General features: G+C 43.2%; 2 protein-coding genes across 2 annotated transcripts; both read left to right on the top strand.

Moving 5' to 3' along the window:
- Positions 1-12,377: 12,377 nt before the first annotated feature.
- On the top strand, positions 12,378-13,208 carry LOC108676648. The gene has a single exon (XM_018164764.1). It carries the CDS (start codon positions 12,378-12,380, stop codon positions 13,206-13,208), a length of 831 nt encoding a protein of 276 aa, XP_018020253.1.
- A 730-nt stretch (positions 13,209-13,938) lies between these two features.
- Positions 13,939-17,245, top strand: LOC108676647 (RNA-directed DNA polymerase from mobile element jockey). Its single transcript, XM_018164763.1, has 2 exons — positions 13,939-16,641; positions 16,820-17,245. The coding sequence occupies exons 1-2, from the start codon at positions 13,939-13,941 to the stop codon at positions 17,243-17,245; spliced, it is 3,129 nt and encodes a 1,042-aa protein (XP_018020252.1).
- Positions 17,246-19,896: the final 2,651 nt, after the last annotated feature.

The raw sequence follows: 19,896 nt of genomic DNA, 5'->3' as shown, positions 1-19,896 counted from the left end.
TCAGAATGTTGATGCTGTCAGAGTTGGTGTATATTTCAATGGACTGACACTCCAAGGAAACCAGTTGGAAATGGGATCATTTGTTTTGGTTTAAAAGTAACATCCTCCCTGATTAAAATTCCCATGCCCCCCTTCTCTCCCAATCGGTGCAGCCATAAGGATTGATACCCATGAAATTTGTGCTCTTTCCTTTTCAGCCAGGTTTCACACAAACACACTATTTCTGTTTTTTTGGTTTAAATGTAGATCTTCAGCTCTGATACTTTGTCTTTCAGACCGTTGCAGTTTAACTGATAAATTTCAAATTGGGCACTTGTGCATTTGGTCGCTGAACAGAATTAAAATTTGAATGGGCCATTTTAAGTCTTCTTCTTTTTGGAGTTTCTAGCTGTCTTGGTTTGTCTCTTCTGCAAGGATCTCAGTTGTTCATCAGTGACCATGCTTGATGGGCCAGGACAGGTGGATGAGCAAGCTGCTGTGAAGGTTGCCAGAGTTGAAGCAGGTTCTTCAGTAATAGTGGTCTCTGCATGCAGCTCCCCTAGCAAGCCCTCAGCAACACCACAGCCAAAGTGTTTCCTGGTTGCACCTATGGTCAGCAGTTCTTTCCCTTTCTTATTTTCCTTTGAGAAATCTGTAAGTACAATCTCTTTCAGAAACTTGCAGATAGATATGCTGAGCTTCTGTATTTCACTTCTAATCAGGTTGGTGAGGGTGGCTGTTGCTTCCTCTTCCATCAAAGGTTTTTCTGCAACTGCATTTGTGATTCCACTATTTAATAATTGTGGCATTGTTGACTTGGTCACTTGGCTGTAAGTAATCTCTGGAGATGGTGCCATATTTGAGCAAGGGGAACTGCCTTGGTAAGAGCCTTGTGATCTATGTATTTCTACTTCAGTTGTATTTATCTGAAGAATGCTGTTGTTTGGCATATTTTGCTGCTGATGTGGTTGTGCAGATGGCAGGCTACTTTGGTTAATTTGTGAATCTCTTCTGGGATGGGGATTCAAGTATGGCAGATGTTTGCTTTCTGGCTTGGTCGTAGGACATTCCACTTCTTTTTAGTGCATCGATGGCCTTGGCTTGAACATTATACCTGCAGTCTTGGCTGCTGGCAATGTGTGGCCCTCCACAATTTGCACACTTGAATGTAGATGATGTATACACGTCCTTGTAGTGATTTCCAGCACAGAGCAGGCAGCGTACAGGAGCGGTACATCCACTTGCAAGTTGTTGAGGTCGCTGGCATCTGTAGCATCTAAGTGGTGGTGGATTATATGGTCTCACTCTGTATGAGAGGAAACCAAAAATGGCTTTTTCTGGTAGCTGATTTCTTTCAAAGTCTAGCTTTAAAACCAGGGAGTCTTCTTTTGATTTTCCAGAGAATTTTGGAAGTCTGGAGATCTTAACAATTTTGGGAGCTTGTCTTTGCATGTTCAATAATTCATCTAGGTCATTTTCATGCCCAACTGGATCAATGACCCCAGAGCATGTCAGATGATGGTTGGTAGCATTCAATTTGCCATTTTCCAAGTTTAGTGGTAGAGGGCAGGGTTTTAATTGCTGCCTCTTCATTAGTTTTAAATTCAACTGCTACAATGTTTCTCCTTTTATTTATGCGCATATCTTTAATTGATGTCTCTTGAATTATTTTGATTAGTTCTGTTGCCACTAAAATTGGATTCAGAGAAATTTTGCTTGTGTCCAGAGACTTCTGCTTAATTAGAACAGTGTTTTCATTCCCAGTCTCCCAGATGACTGAACAGTTGAGTTTGAGGGAAAGGATCTGAGCTTCTTGAGATTTTCTGATGGTCTGGTAAGTTTTGGGATGACACTGATTGAATTTGTTAAGTCATATAGTTCTTATTCAGATTTGGTACTTTTTTCCGCTTGCGATTTCTGGAGCTTCCAAGTTGTGATCATCATGTGATGCCTTGTTTGTGACAGTTCCAGTAAAATGTCATCATCAACATCAAGCACATTTGGTAGTTGTGCTAGGCTTTCCATATCTTTTGGTAGCATTATTTTCCAGGTTGCCCTGTCACTGTCACTTGCACATTGGTAGCTGGTGTGTGGTGTGTCTTGCGTTGGTCACGGTTGGTGTTGCTGGCACTATGTCCTCTTCATTTTCTGGCACATCAGAGCTTAATTCTGACATGGTGCTGGTATTTTAGTACAATTTCAAGAGTAAAATGCTTAAATAAATAAATAAATATGCTTTACACAGGGATTTTAGAAATGCTTACACAGAAATATAGTCAAAATGACAGGGGGTTTATGACAGAGAAACTAAATTTTACATAATATGATAGCATTGAAAAATGGATCAGTTAATGGAAAATACAATACAAGTACAACAATCAAATGTCTGCTAATCAAATTAAATGATAACAAACCAATAATAGAATATAACAAATAGTTGATTGTAGGTTTGTAGCTGGCTCGCAGCCTACTCCTACCTACTGGCTACTGCCTCTTCTCATGAAGAGAAGAGGAGGGAGGAGGGGCGAGAAAGTCAGCCGGGTTCATGAAAATGAAATCAGACACTTGACTTATATACCCGTACGGCCGTAGTGGTAGTATATAGAAAAGCGAATTCAATATCAAGTTGATGGATGTTGAGGTATTTAAGTATTACGTTAGTCACGGAAGAAAATGTAAGGTTTATCTCAAAGGGAATTCAGTAATCACAGAGCACAATCGTAAGGTGTTAACTGTTAACCGTATGAACGCCGCTGACTCTCTCCGCTAACTCCGTAAGCCCGGCGGCGAATTAGAATCCATGTTCTTATCCTACCCCGCGTATATCTTATGAAGTTAAACAAATAATCTTATTTCCCCAAAAATAAATGTTTAATACTATTTACAATGATTTATACTCACGATTTCCTTATATGAAATTATTTCACGAAACGAAACACACCATACGCCTTCCCACTTTGACGGTTCTCCCTTGCCTTATTCTTTCATTAATTCGTAGCGTCGCCGCACGGGCGACATTCAGAAATATAACTTTTGCACTACAAACTGACGCGATTGCTCTCAAATATGATAGATTTTGCCGGTTGTATTGTGGCCACTGAATACGCAAAAAATTTTGAGCCGTAACTAAGCTATTGGGAGCGGGCGCCATACTCTGTAGCAGATTCAAGTTGACGGATCGAAAGTAATGAAGGAAATTTTTCGCCGAAGTCTGAGAACTATTTACACATTTTCTTGAAGGTAGAGTGGAAATTAGGCAGTTTACCTTAATATTTTACTATAAGCTTTAAGAAACTGGCGCTGAATGGCATAGGCTTAACTTAATTATCGGTTACAAATGACGACCTTGCCTTTTCATCGTGCAGCAAACCTCCAGTCTCGCCATATTCCTTCTGCGCGTATATAGTCCATTCATAGCTACTCCCTGGCTCTACCGCAGAATAGGTCCTAACCCCTGCTATCATTAGTCCATTTTACATACGTTCATAAGAAAATATTTCTATTTATAAAATTGTAGTCTATTCTATCTTGAAGTTTCCTGCTTCTACATTTATTGTAGTGTTCACTTTATCCGTCCGCTCTAATGACTAAACCAACTGACTAAACCAACTGACTAAACCAACTATTCTATCACCACGTAGGGCTCAATTTTCATGAACTCGCCGGCTTGGCTTCCCATGATCTCTCTGATATTTTTTTCTTCCCTTTCTACTGATATATATGTTGTGACAAAATTTTGTTATTAGTCATCTTTTACCAAACAAATATAAGGAAAATTTCACAAATTATTGACGAAATTGATTTGATTTGCAAAATTAACAGCTATATTTTTACTCCTTAATGGGAAATAAATGTCAACTGATAAACAACGTGACAGTTTTATATCAGTAACTCGACTTGACATTACATTTTTTCATGGGTAACTTGAACTTGACATAAAAACCGACCACTTACTCACTGTGCAAATAGTTTTCAAATTGACCAAGATTATGTACAAATGATTACATATACTGCAATATATACCAACTGGTTATTTAACTTATTTCAAAAATAGTTTACATGTAAATGTTATACGTTAATCTTACAGTCAAGGTAATGCAATAGATTATAGAACATACGTTGTTTACAATTTGTGGCAAAAAGTCTGTGCCCGGAAATATTTGAAGGAATTTTAGTCTACGCGAAGTGCGAGAATATAATAAATATATAATTCGTAATAGAGGGTTGCTTAAATTTCTACCAGACTTTCTGAGGTTAGGGAGAATAAATCTAGATTTTGTTACATCGATTTCTTGGAGCGCAGCCGTTGACAATTTTCATCAAATTGCGAGGATTTGAGAAGTGAAGAGACGAGACACAATTCATTAATAACGATCTAATACCGACAATTTGGTAAAATTTTGTCCCGAAGTCGTACATACTCTCCAGTCAGACAGGGTTTCAATACCCCTTTTACCTTTATATGTTACTTAAAGCGTTCATATTAAGGTGACGCAACGAATTGAATCGACTATTACTACATAGATATTATATGATCACGAACATGCCTCATCGCAGCTGGTTAACTCCTTTTCACGCTTAACTCCTTCTGCATTTATTTGATTCACAGAAATTCTTTTACTCTCTCACAGATTATTTCATGACCCTAGCCACCATTATTCACATTTATAACCCCAGTCACCATTATTCGCATTCATAATAAATTTGTATCACTTTCAAATAATTGTATCACAATTATTTTGTCAAAGGACTTTATTCAGTCCAGCAGCTATCTCAATCAATCGTCAGTTATGGAAAGATCGGGTTCCAAAGGCCGGATCCCTTGTGAATCAAGTCACGAAAAATTCAAGAATCGGCAACAGGCCATGGGCCTATTTCTTCAGTGCCGACACTTCTATTATATTCTATGAACAAGAATCGGCAACAGGCCATGGGCCTATTTCTTCAGTGCCGACACTTCTTCTATTCTATTCTTTTGTGATAATCGTAATGATTTGCCGTTGTCCGAGAATCAGTGCTGTCAACCTATATTGTTAAAGTAAAGACTGCTACGTCGCCATCTTGCGTAAGGAAAGCTAAACATCTTAGAGGGAGATGTTCTATAAGAAGTCGATTATAACTTGTAGTCATGTCGTCAAAAAGTTAAACTCTTTATTAATATGATTTTATTAGGTGATAATACTTCTCATTGTATTTGATAATGCTTAGTCAATGTTCATTTGTCTAGTCTATTGACGAACTGGTAACGACTCACGCGCTCGCAAGTTAATTATCCTCGAGCGTTATTGTATCTTATATCGACTTTCTCTTAGCATTATTTGACCAAAGGATTATATTATGATTCTATTTTATTGTGATATACTATAATATCTATTGTTTTTGCATACAGACGCTTTTATCAGCCTATTTCTTCTACATTGTAAACGGGGTCTTGAGGCAAGCTCATTTTAGCTAAGTTACCCATCGCGGAAAAGTTGTTTGTGCTCAGTGGTACTGGGTTGGGGTGCACATGTTTCTTCACGAATCTAGAGAGCAAGATCTAGGCTTCCAAGAATAAATTCCACCGTAGTTCTAAAGAGTACTCGGAAAGCGTTGGGCTAACTCACTAATAACGGCGTAGGTGAAGTTCTTGGATAGTTGCAGTTGCTGGTAGCGCTCTGGGGACGGCTAGTTCTGTCAGATCTGGAGGATCTGTCTGATCTACCAATCAATAGTAGATAAACCTGAGGGGTTTTGGTTCGTTTGACTAATATCCGAATAACATATTAAATATTCATTGGCCAGGGAAGGATAATAACAAGTCGTGTATCTAAGCGTAAATATTAGAGATAGGTTTACAGGATACACTAGGTATAAGTTATAGGATACAGTAGATAGAGTTTTACGATACTGCGTGTTGGTATGAGTGCCGGAACTGCCGGAGTCTAATTAAGACTGACTGGCAGTCGAGTCACCGAGCTTATATACGCGGTGACTCGCGAATAGTGACATCACAGAAGGTGACGTAAGGGTCACTAATGACATCACGACCTGACACGTCCCCCCCATCGCGGCTTGAAGCGTCCTCGCTTCATTAATACAAAGCAAAGCTAATATGTGGGTCAACGCATCAGTGTCATGTCTACAATCTTCTTAACAATGATCGGAGTTGTTAGTTACAATGAGACTGAACGTTAGGCATTAGTGCTTAGATTAGTCATTAATTAATTAGGCATTAATTTCATACCTAATTTTTAAGAAAAAGGTTCAGTTACTAGAGTTTACATAGTTCAACTCTGTGAGTCAACGGACATCTTAGTAGTAACTTAATATTACATAGAAGTTCAATTGCTATCTCTTCTATCGGCACTCATATTGAAGTCGTTCCCTTCCGATTTATGTTTACGACTCATATTACTATGAATCAATGACCTTTACTTGCTTATTTAACACTTTGTCTCTTCATCAGTAATGATTTTATCATATCGACAGGAAACATTATTCTCAGTGAACGTGATCAGTGCCCACTGAAGTACAAGCGATGGTGATCAATTATCGCGGTACATATGCTTCCATCCGACATAAGACATTCAGTACCTGATGTTATATCGTTCGTACCACATGGCTGGTACCACAGAAGTGCTGTCACGTGCTAAATAACACCATACAACAAAAAAATAGATTCAAGTCTATTAAACGACAATTTATCAGCAAGTTTTTGGTAAATGGTCATTTGGTAATTAATTATTCGGGAATCGTTACTGATCTCCCACGACTCACAAAATACCCATGATATTGCGAACCAGAATTACCATTATTACCTGTGGGTTAACAAACAATATTAAATAAATCTAATATGAATACGTCATTATTAGAATACCTAACTTAAGTCCAGCGACTCTTGAGGTGTCGCGACAGTTGATATTGTTGTTGCCGTTTCTTCGCGTTATTAGTTGCGCAAAAGCGCAATGACCGAGATCACCGCTGGTTGTATCTTGAACTTCTTCACAGGCGCGTATAAATATACGTCGATCGTTACTCGTGCTGTTGATGTTGCTTCGCTCATTGATGTGATGTTCTAGCTTCTCTGCAATGTTGTTCGATGCCTCTGATTAGGAATAGGAATAAATTATAAATAAGATAAGAATAGGGATTGATGATTAAAAGCAAATTTTGAATACAACCAACCTGACAGTATAAAAGGTTTTATGAAAAAGAAACTCTGCCGAGGATAAACTAAAAATTGATAACTTGCCGTAGGCTTTAAAGCGTACAGTCCAAGAAATAGCGAGAGCTAATATCGAACTCAAATCAAAGTTCAACACATAAATTATATGCAATTAGGAATAAAAGTATCCTTCCATATTATAATCACCTCTACCAGGATTCTGGGATTAAGTCGTTTTGATCTCTTGTACAAAAAAACAGAAAAGTACAATCAGGAAGTCGCCGCTGCTGATACATGAAGTAGCTTTTGGTGATCTTTGTTCTCTATTCTTCCTCTCATTTTCAGCACTGGAACACTGTAGTTCACTTGACTAGAAGAGTCTTAAGGCCCGTTTCCACTACGGGACTGATTCTGAAGGATTGAGATTGACCTGAGACCAATAAGCCACATGGCTGGACTTGAAAACTGGTGTGCGCGTTTCCACCACACGCCTGTGCTGGGATCGAGACTGACGGGCCATCTGGCCGTACTCAAGGATGAGTATTTGAAGGTGAGTAACAAATTGAATAGATATGTGTTCTTCATATCTCATTACTTTCTGTAGGGTTTTACTCTTCGCACGATAGTAGGGGAAATAGAGGAAATAATTCTTCGACGAGTATAACATTTTTATTGTCATAAATGACAATTCATTGTGAAATTCATTTTGAAATATATATGAATGATTATATTTGAAATATATATATCACGGTAGAGAACTAGAAGAAGAACTTTCAAGAAGAGAAATTTTTCTGTCAAGAACTTGTAGCGACCATGTACATACGTTTCCTCATGTGAACCCCGCAACTCAATTTCTAGAAACGTTGCTAGCCTAAAGAATTCTAGCAGAGTTACCCATCAACTCTAACTCAACATTATTATCCGTGTTATTGCCTTAAGCATCATTATCAATTAGCAACTGCAGTTGATTTCCTGTTAAATACAAATTAGCTATATATTTATAATATTAGCACTGACCAAAGACATTGCAATATTGAGTAACTCTAGTAGTGATAATCATTTACAAATCTGTAATACAGCGCGTAACCTAGTCTCCAGACCTAGTAGCAATAAATGAGGAGAACTCCTACTGTGTTTCATTCCCCAATACGAAACACAATTGTAAAGGCCCGTTCACACTAGGGGCAAAAAACGAGAGTCTGTATTAACTATTAATTACTGTATTGTCAAGCGACTGAATGACTGTATTGTATTAATTACTGTATTAAGTGCCTCAAAGCGCATGCAGAGGCGCTTTGCAGCCTCTGCATGCGCTTCTTGACCGATTGACGAGCTAGCGATTGACAGGGGCCATGCCTCATGCAACACAAGCGCGGCGCTTAGTAGATAGCTATTAAAGAATTGGTATCACTTGTATGCTTAAATCGCAAATTAACTAAGAATTTAAATTGAATTAAAAATTTGAATCAAATTGAAAATCTAAATTAATTAATTAAAGAAATTCAATTCGTTCTATGGTTTCAATGTATTAATTTATGATTCTAGATTCTACGAACTGACTATGGAGCTGGTCTCCGAAACGTTTTCTATAAAGATATGAATTTTTGTGGACTATTCTTTTTTTTTAAATTCTCAGTTAGTAGATAGATGTCTGTGGTCTAGTAAGGTTGATTGTGTACGCTGGTCCGGCGCTCCAAATGTCGACTAAAACACCACTCTCGTTTGGAGTCACTCTCTAGTAGAGAGCCTAATTGATCTTTATAGAGAACACGAATGCCTATGAAGTGTTCGGTTAAAGGAGTACAAAAATCGAAATACAAATGATGTAAGTTAATTTTACATGACATGTTTAGTTTATGTGATTTTAGCAACTCCTGACAATTTATGCATTACCGTTTAGCGATTTCAAAGGATGATGTAATATCTGTACGAATATTGGAGCTTTTTATTTAACAATAGACTATATTTTTTATAAACTGTATCTTTTTGAATGTGCTACTTCTCTAATTATGATGCCTATGCTAAGTTCTCGTTTACAACTGGCATAGTGCGAAGAATGACGGACCGCAGCGTACCCGAGAACAATGGCCCACAGCTCTTTTAAATTCTTAGTTAGTAGATAGATGTCTGTGGTCTAGTAAGGTTGATTGTGTACGCTGGTCCGGCACTCCAAATGTCGACTAAGCACCACTCTCGTTTGAAGTCACTCTCTAGTAGAGAGCCTAATAATTATTGATCTTTATAGAGAACATGAATGTCTATGGGGTGTTCGGTCAAAGGAGTCCAAAAATCGAAATACAAATGATGTAAGTTATTTTTACATGACGTGCTTAGTTTATGTGATTTTAGGAGTACAAAAATCGAAATACAAATGATGTAAGTTATTTTTACATGACGTGCTTAGTTTATGTGATTTTAGCAACTCCTGACAATTTATGCATTACCGTTTAGCGATTTCAAAGGATGATGTAATATCGGTACGAATATTGGAGCGTTTTATTTAAGAATAGACTATATTTTTATAAACTGTATGTTTTTGAATGTGCTACTTCTCTAATTATGATGCCTATGCTGAGTTCTCGTTTACAAATGGCATAGTGCGCAGAATGACGGACCACAACACACCCGAGAACAATGGCCCACAGCTCAAATTCGGTGACATCCATCCTCATTGACGTCTAGGTGGCAACTGGTGTTCAAAGCGCGCGGTCTCAAACAACCGAGTACAAAAGTAGTGTAAACGGTTGTGCGCGGTGAGGCACTGCAGCAAACGACTCAAAGCGCATGTCGTTGCCTCTCGTGTAAACGGGCCTTTACAACTGGTGACCCCGAGCTCAAGAGCTCCACCGTCTACAACTGGTGACCCCGAGCTCAAGAGAGTCTCCACCGTCTACAACTGGTGACCCGAGCTCAAGAGAGTCTCTACCGTCTACAACCCCGACCCCGAGCTCTCGAGAGAGTTCACCCACTACTTGCTCCACTCCGCACGGGGGCAACGATCACTTCATCGCGTACGGAAGCTGCCTCCCACACGGAGTCCGCCAGTCATGCAAACTGGTGACCTGGAGCTCTCACCAAGAGTTCACCTCCCTCCACACTGGGGCAACGATCACTGCATCGCGTGAACGGAAACTGCCCCTTACACGGAGCCCGTCTACCCGTAATTCTACATACTGCGTCTGACTGCGGAGGTTGTAAAAATCTGTCAACGCTAAGGCTGTTTCATTTACGCGGCCTACCTCTACATCATGCCCGGGACTACCGCAGGATCTCCTAGCCTGTCACCGGTCAGACCACAGCTTCAACTGACTCGCATACATCCCTGTCAACCGACAGACCGCCTGTATCTGCAGTTGCACTGAAGCTACCACCATAGGCACGTGCAACATCACAGCCCAGCAACAAAACAATCCCGCAACTTCAGGTCTGCAGTGTCATTACCACCAAAGCTTCGGAACGACTGCACGAAAATGCACATCATTTTCCGACGTGTTCCGACTGCACATCATTTTTAACCAAACATGTAGAGAATTATATAAACAAGAAGTACAATCTCGATTGCATCAATAACAAATAAAAACAATTCCATTCCTGAACATACGTCAATGACCTTTCTATTGCAAATGCATTGTTATGCCAATACGACACACTTGAAACAAGCAAAGCTAAATTAATTATATGTGAAATGGCTCGAATGAACTTGTGAAAACTATACCAATCATATACTACGTAAATAAGTACAAACTGACTAGTAAATGACTTGATATAATGATTTGTTTTGCTCTTTGATTAGGGTGTTTTTAGATCGCTTAATCCTGTATTAGGTNGATGCACGATGCTGTTGCTTGCTTCTCGCCGCTGGTAGTGTTGCAGGGGAGGTCGATCTGGGATTGTGCCCAGGAACACGTCTAGTTGTCTCTTGAAGGTCTCCAGGGTGAACTCCCCCTCTCTTAGATCCCTTGGTAGGGCGTTCTTAATGTATGATTTTACTTTCCATTTTAAGAAGTGTATAATTTTGTAGAATTTCATAAAGTTTCGCTCGAGAATTAAAGAGTGAATGGCAACAGAACTCCTGATCACAACCTCATTAGACTACTTTCATTATGCATTATTATAACTAATTTTGCATGCTCTACAATTAAGATTATACTTTCTCAACAATCTCAAGGACTGCATTTTTTGTTACTGATCTCATTGTTTCTTCATTTGCTAATAAATTTTAAATATATCTTTTCTCCGACATCATGAATCAGAGCGTAAAGTGAGATCGTTGCCTGTGCAGGTGGACATTTTCCAGATGGCGGTACTGGAGCTGCTGGAGCGGCCGGGCTGTCCTCTGTTCCATGTGGAGCATTTCATTGAAGGTTCTTACGTGAAGTACAACAGCAACTCCGGCTACGTCTCATCGTCCAAGATGCGCATGACTCCTCATGCATTCTCGCATTTCACCTTTGAAAGGTCGGGCCCACCCAGAAGTTCCTAATTCTTTCTGTACAACTTTTTATTAGATGAAAATTTTTCAGCTCTAAGAATCGATTAGCTGTTTTTTTGGTGTCATCCCCCCCGTGCCATCTCGTCCTTGTCGTGGGGGGGGGGCTTGCGTGTCTCGATGAGACCCGAGGCTGTGCGGTCTCAGATGCAATCATGGCCGAGTGGCCCGAGTGGAGAGTCCAGACTAATAGAGATGGCAAAACGCTCTTCTGGTAACGGCCTGGTTCTCTTATGGATACGCGACCTTTCGCTGGATTGACGAACCCTGGCGGGGACCTAGACCCGACCCGCTAGCTTCAATAGTCATGCGTGGCAAGGGTTAGCTGCGAAACTCCTATGCAGGCGGGGGGCTGCTTAAACACCGCGCAGACGGAGTGGCACCCGTCTTGCAACGTTAGTCAAGCGCAAAACCTGCTGCGCCCACGACAACCAAAGCTACATCCGAGCGTACGAGTGTTCCCGTCAAGACTACGTGTGCTTGACGTGTGCTTAACACCAGGGATCCCTTGTTGGAGGCAGATACACGGGTGCCTGCTCAGCGCTTCGGACGAACCAAACAACCCGAACCAGGAAAATGAACTCTTTGGATGCGCCTCTTGTACTCGATACCCCAACAACAACGGAAACGACCCGGACCCTCACTACGGAATCAATCATGACTTCTCCTACCTCCAAAACGACAGAGCTGCCCTCCTCGACCCTTACGAGCCGGAGGACCGAGCAGGATGTCGGATATAAAGACCTTATAATGCAACCATATATGCCAAGCAGAGAGGAAGAAAATAACAGAAACCATGGACAGACTGTAAGAGCCAGACGAAGGAATAACCGTCCTCACTGGAGACCCAGTCTTTCGGATGAAAATCTAAATGAACCCCAACCTTCTGGACCTCCCCAAAAACAGTACAATAAATTCTATACGATATCTGCTAACAACGGCTGCCACCTGTCTAGCATAGATGTAATAGCTGCTAACCGAGAAATAGAAAATACGCTGAAAGGCAAACCAACGAAGATCAACGAAACCAGAAGTGGAACACTCCTGGTCGAAGTTACTAACTGCCAACAGAGTAGAACTATTACGACGATAAAGTCCCTGGCTGGCGTACCAGTGACTGTTGCCGCGCACGAAAGGCTAAATGAGAGCCGCGGCACCATCTGGTACCCCAATCGACCAAACTACCCAGACGAAGACCTACTGGCTGAGCTGTCCCAATACGGAGTAAAAGCAGTGTACCGTACAAAAAGGAGGGAGCATGGAGTATTAGTACCAACCCCGGTATATGTCCTAACTTTCGACGGCTGTCACCTCCCGGGGCATGTTGCGGTCGGCTGGACGCGGTGCCAAGTGCGGCAATACATTCCTAAGACGCGCAGGTGCTTCAATTGCCAAGTTTTTGGACATGGTGCTTCGTCCTGTCGCCAGCAGACCGGCACGTGCGTCAACTGTGCGCGAGAACAACACGACCTTCCGTGCACGTATCCCGCCAAGTGCTCCAACTGCAAACTACCACATCCTGCCAGCTCTAACACATGCCATTTCTACAAGATGGAAGAAGAAATAATTGCAACCCTACGAGACAAAAGATGAGCTATGGAGAGGCCAAGCGAGCGGTCATGAGCCGATACGTCACCCCTCGGATCTCCTTCCCCGAGGCTACCCGACTTCCAGCAGGCCCGGGAACAGAGCCCGGAACCCGGAACAACAACCCCAAACAACATGCACCCAGGATAAGTAGATCAGACGGATCAACCCAGACGCTTGCAGAAGATACAGAAAAACTACAACAACCAGCCGAAGCTTCTACAACTAAACAAGATAATACTTATTCTAATAAAACTTACACCCGCCCAAATGTGACAGCCAAACCACTACTGAAAGAAACATCAACAACCAATACCCAACGAAAGCGACAAAGCAGTACCTCCCCACCAACTAAAGCCCCCCAGGCCAAAACTACTAAAATACATCCCGTACTTCTGCACAGCGCTGGCGAGCACCGGCTGACAGAACCCTCAGAAATCGGATATAAAAAGGAAAAGATCAGAAGACTGGGAGATACAAGCGCTGCTTTTAGAGTTCGCTCCCTGGAACGCGTAACCAAAGTTCCCGAGTTAAGCAGCGACATACTTGGTAAATTCCCCATCCCACCGCACTTTCCTCTGGCCCCGCCTCCACCCCTAGGGTGGAGGTGCGCACGTGGAACATGAAGACTGGAGACCAAAAACCAACAGAAAGCAATCCCGCCCCCCAAGAGTAGCCACAAACCCCAAATCCCCCCAATCAGGAGGGGACCCACTAAAGGAGCACCGAAGCAGACATGACGCAGACGCTCATTCAATGGAATAGCCGGGGATACCGTCGCAACTATAGCGACCTCCGGGCAATCCTCCAGGAGCAGCATCCACTCTGTGTATGCATCCAGGAGACAATGCTCGGAAACCTTACTCCGACCCCCCCGCAAAACTACAACATAGAGACCTTCTCAGACTCCCCCAACCCCAGACCCGGAACCGGACTCCTGATCCTCGTCAGGCGTGACGTAGCGTTGCTCAGACTACCGATCACCTCCCAGCTACAAGCAATGGCCGTCCAAACAAACATAAATAATAAAATCCATACAATTTGCAATTTTTATATACCACCGGGACACAGACTGACCCTAGCGGATGCGGGACCTGCACGAGCAGCTGTCGCGACCCTTCCTAATCCTCGGAGACTTCAATGGCAAGCACACTGCAACTACATTATAGATCAAATAGGGAGGACTATTGAACACTTTATAACAAACTGCAACATCTGCCTCCTGAACACGGGCGAAACCACCCACCTGCATGTACAGACGGACACAACATCAGCCATCGATCTGAGCCAATGCACACCCGACATCGTCAACAACGCCCGTTGGTCGGTGATGAGTGACACGTATGGCAGCGACCACTTCCCTATACACATTGACTTTACGATCCACCAGCCCTTACCCACAGAGCCCAGATACATCATGAAAAGAGCCGACTGGAAGACCTTTAGAGCACTAACCCGCATGCCTGAACCAGAACTAGACTTACCAGTAGACGAAATGACAAGAGACTTCACAGACACCATCCGAATGGCAGCGAATGTAGCGATTCCCCGCTCCAAAGGTGGAGCTGTCCGTCACCGTGTCCCATGGTGGAACGATGACTGCGCTCGCGCAAACCTAGACAGGAAACGAACCTTACGCCGTTTTCAGCGCACTGGCAACATTGCCGATAAAATAGCATATAAAAGAGCAAGAGCAATCGCCCAATACACTAAAGATACAGCTCGGAAAGAATCCTGGAAACGATACGTCTCCTCATTGAACTCTGAAACCCCTATGTCCAAAATTTGGCAACGCATCCGGAAGATCGCTGGAAGACCGGGCCTCACGCGGCCCTGTCTGAGGATCAACGGCGCGCCGACGACGGACCCGCAGGTAGTGGCTACAGAACTGGCCCGATATTTCGCTGATATTAGCAGTGGACAACACTACCCTCGCCCGTTCCTCTATCTCAAACACCAACAAGAACAGCAACATCTTGACTTTAGAACGGACCACCAATACTCTTACAACGATCCAATCACCTACCTGGAAATCTTCAACGCACTGCAACAATCCACAAGGAATACCAGCCCAGGACCGGATGGCATCCACAAAAAGGTGTTAAAGAAGATGCACCCTACAGCAATCACAGCCCTGCTTGCAATATACAACAAAATCTGGACCTCGCACTCATACCTAACACAATGGCGAACAGCCACTGTCCTGGCCTTCCTCAAGCCTGGTAAACCCCCGTCTGAAACATCCAGCTACCGTCCAATCGCCCTGACTAGCTGTGTGGGTAAAATCATGGAGAAAATAGTCAATAACAGATTAATACAGCACTTGGAATCTCAACAGTTAATCTCTCCCGTGCAATACGGTTTTCGACCTCTCAGAGGCACCACCGAGGCACTCATCAGGCTGCAAAACCACATTGTCAACAACAATACCGAAGGAAAACACACAATATGCGTTTTCTTTGATATGCAAAAAGCATACGACACCACATGGCGACACGGAATCATGCAATTTATCGACAGGAACGGAATCAGGGGCAATATGGCACAGTTCATCCAAGAATTCTTACGACGGCGCTCCTGCAGAGTGAAGGAGGACACATCTCTGTCACCCCTGCAGCCGCAGACGCAGGGGGTACCGCAGGGTAGCGTGATAAGTTGCACACTTTTCTTAATGGCAATTAATGATATCACCACCGCCTTACCTCCGAACGTACAATCATCACTCTACGTTGATGACTTCATGATCTACGCATCATCCAGATACCTACCGACCCTCACGCGCAAAATACAGATTGCCATTAACCGCGTTAACCAATGGACAACAACTCATGGGTTCTCCTTTTCCAACGAAAAAACGACGGCTATACACTTCAAACGTGCACGCTCCATCGAACAGCCTCCTCAACTATCCCTTCAAGGCAGACCGATTATCATATCCCAAACTGCTAAATTCCTCGGGATGACCTTCGATTGCAGGCTCTTGTGGAAGCCCCACGTACAGGCTCTGAAAGGCGGATGCCTAAAGAGAATGAACCTGCTGAGACACGTGGCCGGCCTGACATGGGGAGCCGACAGACTAACCCTGTTACGCCTCTACAGAGCCACAATCAGATCTAAGTTAGACTACGGCTGCATCATATACCAATACGCTAATAAAGCAACACTATCTGCACTGGACTCCGTCCATCATTCAGCTATACGAATATGCACCGGAGCCTTTAGAACATCACCTGTCCTCAGTTTACATGCAGAGAGCGGTGAACCTCCACTCTACCTTCACCGAGTACAGCTCACTCTACAGATGATAGCCCGCCTCAAGCAACTACCTCAATCCCCAACATGGCGCAGCGTTATAACTGAAGATCAACCAAACAATTTTCCATACAATATCCCGTCATCCGAAGACTATGAAACACTGCTTGCAACAACGCAGGCTCATGTAATAGAGGTCATACCAGTCATATTTGAGGATACCCCTACATGGCGCATCCCAATCAACACATTCTGCCCGGACCAAAACTACCCACTGAAGCAAAGCTCTCACCCAACCGAGATGAGAAACCTCTTTCTCAACAAAGCATGCAAACTCTACGCATATTTACACCGACGGCTCTAAGACGAACGGCGCAGTGGGATGTGCAGCTGCGGCCGGCGCAGCGGTGGTGTCAAGGAGACTCAGTTCAAGCTCGTCAATCTTCGCCGCTGAGCTCGTCGGTGTCAGCTGTGCCCTTAGCCTCATAGACCAACTGCCCGGAGACGACTTTACAATATTTGTAGACTCCAAAAGTATGGTGCAAGCTTTGAGAGCTTATAATAGCAGGCACCCCATCGTCCGGGAGATCCTAACCGGGCTGCTGCGCCTGGCGGGGACGGGGAGAGCGGTGAGCGTCTGCTGGGTGCCCGGACACGTGGGGGTGCGAGGCAACGAGAGGGCGGATGAGGCGGCGGTAAACGCCGCCTCTTCGGACCAGGCGATCCATAGCGATCAAGTCCCTAGCCGGGACCACTACCCTATCATCAAGGCAAGCATCCGCCATATCTGACAGGAACAGTGGCTGAACGTGGGAGAGAATAAACTAAGAGCAATTAAGGATTGTGTACGAGCGTGGAGTTCATCATACCAGAAATCCCGGATGATGGAGGTAGCGCTGTGCAGACTAAGGATCGGCCACACGCGCCTCACTCACAGGTACCTGATCGAACGCCGCCCAATGCCGTATTGCAATGATTGTTTGGTACCCCTGACGGTCTTGCATGTTATGGCGGAATGCCCGAGCCACAGTGATACCCGGCAAAACTACTACCCCAACACCACTGCTCTCAGCCCAAATGAAATGCTGTCTAGGATGCTGAGGGAAGTTCCCCGAAGCACCTTTATAACTGATAACCTTAGACAATTTAGACAATACCTAATCGAGTGTAATCTGCTGCCAGATATCTAGCACGGCACCTTGACAGAGGTCAGAAAAGACCCACACCTCCGACAAGACGTCATATTCGTGTCATCATATTACTGGTTGAGATGAAATAGCAGAAGACGGATAGAACTTGCGCCTTGGAAATAGAGAAGCATACACCCTAGACCAGATGGATCAGGCTACGAACCTGAAACTAATGAAGAAGCCTGCCGACCCTGAAAAACGAATATTGGACCTTCGGCGCGAAATAGACGACACTGATCTGAAGCGCTAGAAACCTCTCCCTACTACTACTACTTACGGATTTTTTTCAACGTTCATCGATGGATCTAATTTCTCCATCTCCTTACTGATTTTTTCTAATTCTTGAATTCTCAAGACTCTATCTTTGTAAAGAGAACTTTTTACTTGCCATAGGCAAGTTGCCTCTCTATATAACTCGATAAGCATTTCAGTAACATCTCTGCTCCACTCTGCGTCGTGTGACATGGTCATACAAAAAGCAAAGAGGCAGGCAATGGTGCGTCTACAAGAGCGTCAGCTCAACACACAACCTACTGGAACGGCAGTCGCAGCGACACTGCTCTTTGCCCGTCACGCAAGTCCAGTGAAATATTGAACAGGGCTTGACTCCCCGTCACTCAAGTCTCGATGGTCCGGACTGCCTCAGTCCGGACTGAAAAAGCCAGTTTTTCAATCGTCAGTCTCGCAGAGTCTCATAGTGGAAACGGGCCTTAAGACTGACTGGCAGTCGACTCACCAAACTTATATACGCGGTGACCCGCGAATAGTGACATAACAGAAGGTGACGTAAGGGTCACTAATGACATCACGACCTGACAGTTCTCGTGCCGAGTACTTCTCGTGTTGTGGGGGCTTATAACCTCTGCACTCGTGTAAATATGACAGCGTCCTGGTACAGCTTCTGTGGTACCGTTCTTGCCTCTTGTGTCGTGGAAGTTAACACCTTCCACGCTCGAGAGTAATCGGAATTTTGCTGTGCATTAGGGCTAGAACCCCTAGTCTCTGCGGCAGGTTATTAACATCTCGGTCCGTCTAGTTCCCGTACCATTTGCTATCCATTTTGTTATTCTCACTGTGTATTAGGGCTCATGCTGTATGGTTTCTCGGCTGTTTGTACTCCTGAAGTGTCAAGCCTTTTTCCGTGATCTTTTGGACTAAAACGAATGATAAGTCTACTTTCAAGTCAGATTTACCGTCGTTCGTCTTGCATTTCGAACTAGCGTACGAAAAGAAGGCTTTCGGATTCTTTTTTGCATTTTTAGCAATATTTTTTTCAACGTTTTTCACTGCAGTGCGACAGACTTTTTTAGCTTGATTTCGAGCTCTTGCATACAGGTTATAATCAGAATCGCTGCGAGTTCGTAAATAACGCAAGTAGGCTTCTTTCTTGGTCTTTAGCTGAACTTTAACTGTACTGTTCATCCACTGGTACTTTTTGACTCCTCCAAGCGTAATCCTAGGTACACAGGTATCAACTGCTGACATAACCGTGTATTTGAAAAAATGACCAGTGGATCATATAACACACAGTGGAAATAATTGCACGTGTAGGGTAACATGGGGCAGCGAGCCCACTGCGGGTCATGGGCCCATAGCCGGTTTCTCGCAAAGTATGGCAGATATTGGCCCGTGTTCTCTACCGCCGGTCGACATTTTCACGGGATGAAGTGTACGGATTTACGTTTTGCTAAGTGTTTGCATTATTAAGTTATTTGTGAATAACTGTTTTAGTCCAGATAAAATTTTTTTTGCTGCTAAATAAAAATTTTTTCGATTACTTTAGATGAAGCTTTTGAAATTACTGTGAATTATATTTTGAAAGTAATATTTATAGGGATAATTTTGAGATAAAGTTTAGACTATTAGCTTTTAAAATGAAATGTTGACACGATATAAATTGAAATGATACCTAGTGGGGCAACGGGCCCATGCGTGTCACGGGGCAAAGCGCCCATGGTGAAGTCTTGTGTTATACATCATTAGATTTGTCTCAATGACTTTTTCAAACTATGACTAGCTTTTTGAATTACAAATTACACTTCATATTGCATGATTTATTGATTTGCCGCCTCAAGGCAGCAGGTTTAGTTTCTAAATATGCGAATTTATGACCCCTTATCGAGTTATTGACTCTTGCCTTGCCAAAAGTTGATTTCAGTCAACACCAATGAGCCAAAAGTTGATTTTGGCTGGAGGTTTTTTGGTGTTGGCTGAAATCACGATTAGGTACGAATTCTCTGCACATAATATCT

Source organism: Hyalella azteca, unplaced genomic scaffold (assembly GCF_000764305.2).
Source record: "Hyalella azteca isolate HAZT.00-mixed unplaced genomic scaffold, Hazt_2.0.2 contig15697, whole genome shotgun sequence".
In the NCBI taxonomy this organism is placed as follows: Eukaryota; Metazoa; Arthropoda; class Malacostraca; order Amphipoda; family Hyalellidae; genus Hyalella; species Hyalella azteca.
Note: the sequence above shows the minus strand (reverse complement) of the source record. Positions and strands in the feature narration are given on the sequence as shown.

Excerpts from the sequence above, each read along its gene's own strand:
- LOC108676648 (XM_018164764.1), top strand. The coding sequence starts at position 12,378 with ATGCCAAGCAGAGAGGAAGAAAATAACAGAAACCATGGACAGACTGTA.
- LOC108676647 (XM_018164763.1), top strand. The coding sequence starts at position 13,939 with ATGACGCAGACGCTCATTCAATGGAATAGCCGGGGATACCGTCGCAAC. Across the intron at positions 16,642-16,819 it reads TTGCAACAACGCAGGCTCAT|ACGAACGGCGCAGTGGGATG; the intron begins GTAATAGAGGTC and ends GACGGCTCTAAG.